This window comes from Bufo gargarizans, chromosome 3 (assembly GCF_014858855.1).
Source record: "Bufo gargarizans isolate SCDJY-AF-19 chromosome 3, ASM1485885v1, whole genome shotgun sequence".
NCBI lineage: Eukaryota > Metazoa > Chordata > Amphibia > Anura > Bufonidae > Bufo > Bufo gargarizans.
This window is the reverse complement of record NC_058082.1, coordinates 546,480,579-546,491,757: the sequence shown is the minus strand read 5'-3', so window position 1 is coordinate 546,491,757 and position 11,179 is coordinate 546,480,579. Positions and strand designations below refer to the sequence as shown.

The following is an 11,179-nucleotide window of genomic DNA, read 5'->3' as shown; positions in this document are numbered from 1 at the left end:
TATCGTTATGTGAATGAAAAAAATAACGAGTTCTCTCATGTGCCATCTGATATCTTTTTTTTTTTACATATTAGACACTTGTTGAATCTCCCCTATAAATTCTTAGATGATTCACAAGATTTATTTTACGGTTAAAACATTTCTCACATTCAGAACATGAATATGGCTTCTCTCATATGTGAATTCTCTGATGTCTAGCAATGCTTGTTTTCTGAGTAAAACACTTCTCACATTCAGGACATGAATATGGCTTCTCTCCTGTATGAATTCTCTGATGTTTAACAAGATATGATTTATCACTAAAACATTTCTCACATTCTGGACATGAATATGGCTTTTCTCCTGTATGAATTCTCTGATGTTTAACAAGATATGATTTATCACTAAAACATTTCTCACATTCAGGACATGAATATGGCTTCTCTCCTGTATGAATTCTCTGATGTTTAACAAGATATGATTTATCAGTATAACATTTCTCACATTCAGGACATGAATATGGCTTCTTTCCTAAGTGAATTCTCTGATGTTTAACAAGAATTGATTTACGACTAAAACATTTCTCACATTCTGGACACGAATATGGCTTCTCTCCTGTGTGAGATCTCAGATGTATAACAAGTTTTGTTTTCTGATCAAAACACTTTTCACATTCAGGACATGAATATGGCTTCTCTCCTGTGTGAATTCTTTGATGTTCAACAACAGATGATTTATTAGTAAAACATTTCTCACATTCAGGACATGAATATGGCTTCTCTCCTGTGTGAATTTTTCGATGTTCAACAACAGATGATTTATTAGTAAAACATTTCTCACATTCAGGACATGAATATGGCTTCTCTCCTGTGTGAGTTCTCTGATGTTTAACAAGAGGTGTTGTATGACTAAAACATTTCCCGCATTCAAGACATGAATATGGCTTCTCTCCTGTGTGGGTTCTGAGATGAAGATCAAGATTTGATTTGTGACTAAAACACTTCCCACATTCTGCACATGAAAATGGCTTCTCTCCTGTGTGGATTCTAAGATGTCGAACAAGCTGTGATTTGTTAGCAAAATCTTTTCCACATTTTGAACAGCAATATGGCTTCTCTCCTGTGTGAGTTCTCAGATGCATCACAGCATGACTCTTATACTTAAAACTCTTCTCACATTCTGGACATGAAAACAGCTTCTCTCCTGTGTGAATTCTCTGATGTTCATCACAATGTGTTTTTGTATTAAACGTTTTTTCACATTCTGAACATGGAAATAGTCTTTTAATCTTGTGAATTTCCTTCTGCTTAAAAAGGTAAGATTTATTTTCAAAATGTTCCCCACATTCAGAACTCACCGACATCTCACACAGTCTATACCCACTGCTATTATCGACAATTAGCGATTAATTATCTTCTATTTTATAAGAAGGAGGTAAAATTAGACGTCTATGGTTATCCTGGGGTTATCTGGAAAAAAGAATTTGTTTTATAAGATCAGAGATTCTATTTTCATAGTTGCAAATAGAAAATAGAAATAAGGAATATCTCAGAAAACTATATTAAGAAAAATACAATCTGTGCCAGTTAGAAGTCTCCATTTGCATAGGATCGAGAGTTTTTCGCTTCTATTTATTAAAGTTGCTTGAAAACATCTTCAAATTGTACAAACAGTATGAGAGACATTTATCAAATGTCTACGCCTGTTTTTGGCATAAAAATTGTAAGTGATGCCTTTATGCAACATTTGTTCAACTTTTGTGACATTTGGTGAGCTTCACCATTTTAGAAATGGAATGTAGGGCCTTTTTGCACACGACCATATGTATTTTGCAGTCTGTTTTTCACGGATCTGTTGTTCAGTTTTGTGTAACCATAGTGTTTCCGTTTCTTTTTCGTTCTGTTTTTCCACATGGTTTCTGTTTGTGACCTGTTTTTTGCAGATCGCAAACAGAAACGGAAGCATCCAATATTTGCATACAGTAATCACATTGAAAAATTTGGCTGAGCATAAAATTTACAATAGATGGTTCCGCAAAAACAGAATGCATACAGATGACATACGGATGCATTCTTTATGCATTCCGTTTTTTTTTGCGGAACAATTGACTTGAATGGAGCCACGGAATGTGATTTGCGGACAATAATAGGACATGGATTATAGAAAAAAGGGATCCGCTCACCCCTATTCTCTCAGGATAGGTGCTCCAATCCAAACTTTGAGTCACCCCTCAAAATTTTGGATAAATGTGGGAAAAAAGTGGATTGGTCACTCTTATATGGAAATATAGGATGTATTATTTAACATATGTATTAAAAGAAAGATAAAGAAAAAAAGAATAAAAGGTACAATAAAAAGTACAATGAAAAAGCTTCTATAAACTGTTCAGCACTGTATCATACACTTAATCACTATCAAAATGTCATAAATGGTAGGAAATGGCACCAAAAATAGTTTGAGTACTGGTAGTGCCAAATGCCTCTCTGTATCCCCACCTGGACTGGTGCAGTCCTAGGTGTGATGAGTTAGCTGTTTTGTTTGGAGAAGCAAATTGGCACAAACAGTATCTGTCTGGTTTCAGGCAGTATTTATCTAGTTAAAAGGCAATTAAACCAAATAACATTACATCCAATATTCAATAATATTAGACCATTAGGTGGACCGGTCTCTGGGTATTGAGTCTTTTGTTAAATTTACACAGACCTGTCCCCTTCTCACATCAGTACACTGCTCTATATATAATATATATATATATATATATATATATATATATCTATATATATACATATATTTACACACTTACTGCATATACAGTATTATACCATATACCTCACATATCAGTAAACTGCTCTATATACTATGGGGTCGTTTACAAACAGATACATTTCTCTGGTGCTGATTCTGTCACATGACGTGGTGCAGTAGAATCTTTTACTTTTTCTCCGTTCATGCCAAGTCTACAAAAGTGGGTGTGATATGGGCGGGGAAGGGGGTGGGCCGGCAGGCTCGTCTCATTTATAATTTTCTACACCTGTTTTAGGAATAGAAAATGGTCTAAATGTAAGACAGCAAGGAAACTGTTTTACATTTTGAAATGGTGATGGATCCGCTGAAGTTATATAGAGGCTGGCGTCTCTACATGAGTTCAGCAGATCCACCACCAGTGCAGGGGATTATTAGGACCTGTGTCTAAAATGCCAGTCTTAAAAAATATGCCCCAATATATCTTAAGACACTGCATCTATTATACCTTGTACCTCACATTTTAGTATACTGTTATTATATATATAAATATTTATAACAAAGAAAGTCTGCAGAACTCTGAAATATAGAAAATGTGTTCTTTATTCACACATGTCGAATTTTAACAAGTTTATATATATATTTGATAAATATATATAAATATACGTGGAAATGGGGCAGCACTACTTTAATCGTACAATGGGTGTCTGTGTTAAACCCTTGATCATGGGTGTAGGTATGCACTGAAGAAATCTATGGCACTCCGTGGATCCACTTGGCTTGAGAAAGGGTCTGTGAGAGAACCGAATGACATGTGTGAATAAAGGACACATTTTTTTCATATATACAGTGGATATAAAACGTCTACACACCCCTGTTAAAAAGTCAGGTTTCTGTGATGTAAAAAAAATTAAATAAAGATAAATCATTTCAGAACTTTTTCCACCTTGAATGTGACCTATAAACTGTACAACTCAATTGAAAAACAAACTGAAATCTTCTAGTAGAGGGAAGAAAAAATTAAATAATATGGTTGCATAAGTGTGCACACCCTTAAACTAATACTTTGTTGAAGCACCGTTTGATTTTATTACAGCACTCAGTCTTTTTGGGTAGGAGTCTATCAGCATGGCACATTTTGACTTGGCAAGATTTGCCCACTCTTCTTTGCAAAAACGCTCCAATCTGTCAGACTGCGAGGGCATCTCCTGGGCACAGCCCTCTTCAGATCACCCCAGAGATTTTCAATCAAATTCAGGTCTAGACTCTGACTCGGCCATTTCAAAATTTTAATCTTCTTATGGTGAAGCCATTCCTTTGTTGATTTGGGTGTATGCTTTGGGTCGTTGTCATGCTGAAAGATGAAGTTCCTTTTCATGTTCAGCTTTCTAGCAGAAGCCTGAAGGTTTTGTGCCAATATTGACTGGTATTTGGAACTGTTCATAATTCCTTCTAGCTTAACTAAGGCCCCAGTTCCAGCTGAAGAAAAACATCCCCAAAGCATTATGCTGCCACCACCATGCTTCACTTTTGGAATTATGGCCAAAAAGTTCAACTTTGGTTTCATCAGACCATAACACCTTTTCCCACATGCTTTTGGTAGACTTCAGATGTGTTTTTGCAAGATGTAGCCTGGCTTGGATGTTTTTCTTCGTAAGAAAGGGCTTTCGTCTTGCCACTCTACCCCATAGCCCAGACATATGAAGAATACAGGAGATTGTTGTCACATCTACCACACATCCAGTACTTGCCAGATATTCCTGCAGCTCCTTTAATGTTGCTGTAGGCCTCTTGGTAGCCTCCCAGACCAGTTTTCTTCTTGTCAATTTTGGAGGGACGTCCAGTTCTGGGTAATGTCACTCTTGTGCCATATTTTCTCCACTTGATGATGACTGTCTTCACAGTGTTCCATGGTAAATCTTATGCCTTGGAAATTCTTTTGTCCCCTTCTCCTGACTGATACCTTTTAACAATGAGGTCTCTCTGATGATTTTGAAGCTCTCTGTGGACCATGGCTTTTGCTGTGGGATGCGACTAAGAAAATTTCAGGAAAGACCAACTAGAGCAGCTGAACATTATTTGGGGTTAATCAGAGGCACTTTATATGCTGACTCCTATTTAACATGATTTTGAATATGAACACAGCTACATCCCCAGTTATAAGAGGGTGTGCACACTTATGCAACCACATTATTATTATTTTTTTAATTTTCTTCCCTCGGCCTAAAACATGTCAGTTTGTTTTTCAATTGAGTGGTACGGTTTATAGGTAACATTAAAGGTGGAAAAAGTTCTGAAATGATTTATCTTAGTCTCATTTTTTTCCCATCATAGAAACCTGACATTTTAACAGGGATGTGTAGACTTCTTATAGCCACTGTATATATAGTGATAACGTGTATGGAAAAGTCCTGGAAGGGGTGTATATCCCACCCAGGTTCCTCAACTGGGTGAGGTAAGTAAATTCCAGAAAGCTGCAGTGGATTCAGCAAAGTATAGTTTGGGGCTGGATTTTATTTGGTCTGGGAAGGGAGGTTTGGTAGTGGGACCTCCCCAGTCCTCCCCTATTCCAGGGCATGTTTTCCCCTAGCATGAGGGATTCCCAGGTGTAGTCCAGCTGGGATTGTTAGGGGGAAATAAAAGCCCATCCCAGAATGCCAGTCCGAGAGAGTGATGCCTGTAAAAAGTCTAGGAAGCTGGCTGCCTTGCTGGCTAGAGAAGCCTGATTTTTCCATGTGTGACCTGCACTCAATAGGTGAGCTAGAAACTAATTTATGTTAGCTAGAGCCCAGATTGGCAGGAGTTTATTTTGTTTGGTTTATGTTTCTGTGATGCTGGAACCTCACCTTACCCAGTGAGTTATAACTGGGTTCCCCTGTAATTGCCGGAGTGCCATAAAATAAAGCATCATTTGGACTTTAATCCTGTTGTCTGCGAAATAATTTGTCATCGCTGCCCTGCTTCAGAGAGGAATCCCTTACAAGGTATATTAGATACAGTGTGTTACAATATATAGTATATACAGTGGGGGAAATAAGTATTTTATACACTAAATATTTTGCAAGTTTTACAACCTGCAATGAATGAAGAGGTCTATAATTTTATATCATAGGTACACTTCAACTATGAGAAAGAGAATCTAAAAAAGATCCAGAAAATCATATTGTGTGATTTTTAAATAATGAATTTGCATTTATTGCATGAAATAAGTATTTGATGCAATATAAAAACAGAACTTAATATTTGCGGTAGAAACCTTTGTTTGCAATTACAGAGGTCAGATGTTTCCTGTAGTTCTTGATCAAGTTTGCACACACTGTGGCAGGGATTTTGGCCCACTCTTCCAAACAAATCTTCCCCAGATCTCTCAGGTTTCAGGCCTGTTGCTGGGAGACATTGAGCTTCAGCTCTCTCCAAAGATTTTTGATTAGGTTTAGGTTTGGAGACTGGCTAGGCCACTCCAGGACCTTGAAATCCTTCTTACAGAGCCACTCCTTAGTTTCCCTGGCTGTGTGTTTTGGGTTATTGTCATGCTAGAAGACCCAGCCACGACCCTCTTCAATGGGAATGCGGTTGTTGGCCAAAATCTCGCAATTCATGGCCCCATCCTTCCTCCTTTCAATATGGTGCAGTTGTCCTGTCCCTTTTGCAGAAAAACACCCCCAAAGCATGATGTTTCCACCCCTATGCTTCACGGTTGGGACAGTGTTCTTGTTATTGTGCACATCCTTCTTCTTCCTCCAAACACAGTGAGTGGAATTGATATTAAAAAGTTCTATTTTAGTCTTATCTGACCACGTAGCCTTCTCCCATATCACCTCTGGATCATCCAGATGGTCACTGGCGAATTTCAAATGAGCATGGATATGTCCTGGCGTGACCTGGTGTGCCATGCAGGATTTTAATACAAGACGGTGTAGTGTGTTACTAGCGATAATCTCTGAGACTGTGGTCTTAGCTCTCTTAAGGTCATTTACCAGATCTTCCCATGTAGTTCTGGGCTTATTCCTAACCTTTCTCAAAATCATACTTACGCCACAAGACAAGATCTTGCATGGAGCCCCAAACCAAGGAAGAGTGACAGTCATTTTGTAATAATTCCATTTTCTAATAATTGGGTAAACAGTTGTTGCCTTCTCCCCAAGCTGCTTGCTTATTGTCCTGTAGCACATTCCAGCCTTGTGTAGGTTTGCAATTTTGACTTACCCATGGTGGAGGTTGGAGTGTGATTGATTGAGTGTGTGGACAAACCGATGCAATTAATACAGGTAAAGAGTGCAGAGTAGAAGGGCTTCTTAAAGAAAAACTAACAGGTCTGCGAGAGCCAGAATTGCTGCTGGTTGGTAGGGGATCAAATACTTATTTCCTGCAATAAAATGCTAATTAATGATTTAAAAATTGTACAATATGATTTTCCAGATTTAGATTCTGTCTCTCATAGTTGAATTGTACCTACGATAAAATTACAGACCTCTCTATTCTTTGTAGGTGGGAAAACTTGAAATATCACGAGTGTTTCAAATATTTATTTTCCCCACTGTATAGCAGTGTACTGATGTGAGGTATGAGCTATCATTTATACCACATTTCTAACATATCAGTACACTGCTGTATGTACCAGCCAGGAATGGATAGCGAGAGGGACTACAAATGGGGCATGGGGGCCCAATTTATATTCTTGCTATCTGGCCAATGATTTCTATGTACATAAGCACCAGAGAAAACAGAAGTATGATGAGGGAAGTGGTAGTAGTAAAGATATCTAGAAATGTAGTTTACACAGCAGCCATTCAGATAAACTGCTATTTGTTTAATACATCGATAGCTTGGGTTCAACAGACCAGAAGCAATATTGGCAGTAAAGCAGGCTAGAGTAGCGCTAAAGACCACCCATTAGTGTCGATGATGTCACCGGGATCACTGCTAGGTGAAAGCCTCCACCTAGCAGTGTAAAAATGTAAAAAAAAAATCAGCCCTTGACATGTTCAATGCAGCACAGAACAAGGGAGAGCATTGGAGCTTGAAATATTTCAATGTTCCACTCAGAGGGACTGCCTGGGTGAAGAAGGGGTTATGGCCAGGTTCAACTTTGAACCAGGAAAACCCCTTTAATATCAAGTCTTTGGAGATCTCAGGATCCTTGTACTTTCCAACAGCGGTATTTTAAAATTGTTGATTTCTACAGATTCAAAGAAATGTGAAAACAGACCTTAAAACATGTGCATTTCTGGCATTATTTAGTGATATTTTATTTCTTAATCACTTTATGAATTATGCTTTTTTGCCTTAGGCATTTTTTTCCCATGCAGTGGAACTGCTGCAAAAATGCCCTAAAAAATAACAGAACTTCCTCACTTCCTGTGCTTTTAAAAAGAAGCATGAAAGAAAAAAGAACACCACCGAATTAATAAAACCGCCAGAATCAAATAAAAAACGTGTGTCCTACTTTTTATATTTTCCATAGAACTTTAGATAACATCTCGAGCTGATGTTATAACCACAAAAAAACTTAAAAACTTAAAAGAAACACACAAAAAAACTACATGTGAACCTATCCTTACAAATTGTAAATGTGTATATAGCAAAGTAACATGGGCGGTAATAACAAATGAAATCAAAGTGGTCATAACTGCTAACAAGACACGTCTGAAATGGATTTTGTGGCAATTTGAAAATGTCAAGCAAGATGTTAAGATTTCAGAATAGGATAGAAATGGCTGAGCTGGATAAATGTGCACTAATTTATTAAATGGAGACAAAAATTGCCTACAACAAGAACAGGACATAAAGCAGTACAATTTCTGCCAACATGACTCACTGACCTGAGCAAGACACAACAGTGTTCTTTTTGGCGCTCATGTTGGTAAATAAGTCACACTTCATTTTAAATTTTTCCTATGGTCTTGTTAGACCAACAAATCCCTGTAGGGGTCGCTAACTAATATTTGAATAATTTATAAACTTATCTTTATTTTTGTCAAGTCGTAGTTTGACAAAAATAAAGATAAGTTTATAAATTATTCAAATATTAGTTAGCGACCCCTACAGGGATTTGTTGGTCTAACAAGACCATAGGAAAAATTTATAGTAATATCCCGAGGGTCTCTAATAAGGGTCCTTGAACATTACACTTCATTTTAGACACAAACCTGTTAATACTTCTGCCCCACTGTTCCTCATACAAAGCACAGATCACAATATCTTATAATTCCTTCCACTTATAGTCAGTTCAGTGACACTTACCAGACATGAACACTCCACACACTCAGGACTTGATCTCCAGCCAGTGTCTTCTCCTCAGCAAGTTAGTGATCCAAGTAAATTCCCTTGGTAAATTCCAGCTTTCTGAGCCATGCTTGGGTCTTTTATACCCCTTTAGTGGCTATAACTATCTGCTCCTCCTCTTACTCCCAGGAGACGCCCAGCCCCACCTTCATAATCAGTGAAACTTTTTATCATCAGATCTGGTTTCCCTCATTACCATATACAAAGGACGAATAATGGTGCCACCTCCTCATCAACCAGTTTAGCATTTTCTGGCCTCCTGAGATGGTCCTTCATTTACACATTGTATTTGAAGGGTAGAGACCTATTGTTCACACTCCTATTTAGCATCTGTAAGAGATTCCTGGGATACTCCGAGACCTGTTCATGTGAGAATCAGTGTAAACAATGAGCATTTTACATCCTGATGAGATACATTCCATCCAGACATACATTCACATGACTCTCCATCTATAATTCACATATGAAATTACTATATATTTTATACAGTAGAACAGATTATGAGAGTTTCACTGTGCATAGGTCCTTTTTTATTACAGATTCCAACTAGAGGAGGAATGACTCTAAGAAGAATAAACCATGTAAGACAACTTAATAAGAGTATTTTTTTAAATGTGTCAGGCTATAACTTTTCAGTTGGAAACATACAATATACTGACACAGACTTGATTACACAACCTTCGATAAATGTTATTGTTTCATGAAGTTACATTTGTATATTGTCTGTTTGTTCCATCAGTCACAGGTCTGATTTATAGAGACATCAGAAATCTCAGTCACTGGTGTCACTAAAATCCAAAAATATGTCACAGAACACCTTCACCAGTGTAAAATGTAACCTTTAGTAATGATAACTAAAAATACCCCACAAATGGTGAATTAAAAATCACATGGCTATGGGGATGGGGATGGGGTGGGGGGATGGGGTGGGGGGGTGGGGGGTTAAGAGGCTCTGATGTTTTCCCTTTTCTATAGCTTCAGGGCCTCTTACCCCCATAGCCACATCAATTTTAAATTACCTTTTGTGGGGTATTTTTAGTTATCATTATTAAAGGTTACATTTTATACTGGTGGGGGTTAGGGTTATAGTTCTGTGAGATACTGTTTGTTCCATCAGACAAATTCTACATTTCATATCACATCCGATTCTTAAATATTTTTTTATATGACACAATTAAAGATAAGCAAATTATTAAAAAGTTTGATTCGGCTGCTTCACTGAATTTTACAATAATTCACTTTGTGATGAATTACTTTGTCACAAAGCGCATATTTTTGTAAGTAGCGGTGCAAGGACAGGAAGCTGCGATAGCGCCGTCCCCGTCATTGTACCCCTCAGATGTCTCGTTCATACATCTGAGTGTAAAAACAGTATAAAATCAACATTTAAAAAAATTAAATTAAACTTACCTCCTCCATTTGCTATCGATGGGCTTGCCGCCTCCATCTTACTTATTGATCTGGCGCAAAATCTTGTGCGGCAAGAGATGACGTCATCACGCTGGCCGGCATGGTGACGTCATACGTCACCATGCACAGGATTTCAGCCGAGATCTTCAATCAAGATGGCGGCTGGCGGCCAGTAGCGGGCAAATGGAGGAGGTAAGTATGAATTTTTTTGTACACTATTTCAGTTTAAATCGATATGCAAACACAGAGCACTAGGAAATTCGGCTTTGAGGCGAATCGAATTTATCTTGAAATTACTACTGAAAAAAATGTAGTAAAAATGTATTAAAAAGTTTTATGTATCCTACAATGACACCAAAGAAAATTATAACTGATCCTACAAAAATAAACCCTCACGCATCATCGTCAGTGAAAAAAAATTGTATGGGTCTTTGAATTCTGGATTACAAAATTTCAAAATCTTTTATTGTGCAAATGATAAAAAGTTTACCCTTAATGTACTGGGACCATTTATGGTTTAGCATTTTTGTTTTTTCCTCCCCACATTCCAATAGCCATAAAGTTTTTTTATTTTCCCTTCACATAGCCAAATAAGGGCTTATATTTATATTTAATGTTTATTTATTTATTTTTCAGTTTTTATTTAATAACTATTACCCGCCTTTGAGGGCTAGAACCTGGGATCTTCATCGGGCTGTTCTCGGAACTGCATGCTCCTGGTGACCACATGTGTTTCAGAGCGGCTCGCGGCACAGGCACAGGT

The 11,179-nt window shown here is 37.6% G+C and overlaps 1 protein-coding gene across 1 annotated transcript; it reads right to left on the bottom strand.

The window, feature by feature from the left end:
- Nucleotides 1-250: 250 nt before the first annotated feature.
- LOC122931775 (zinc finger protein 501-like) lies at nt 251-6,749 on the bottom strand (the record flags this gene model as incomplete). Its single annotated transcript, XM_044285835.1, has 2 exons — nt 6,417-6,749; nt 251-1,174 (listed from the first exon to the last, which is right to left on the bottom strand). Coding segments are annotated over exons 1-2 (1,257 nt in total), but the record flags the coding sequence as incomplete, so codon positions are not given.
- Nucleotides 6,750-11,179: the final 4,430 nt, after the last annotated feature.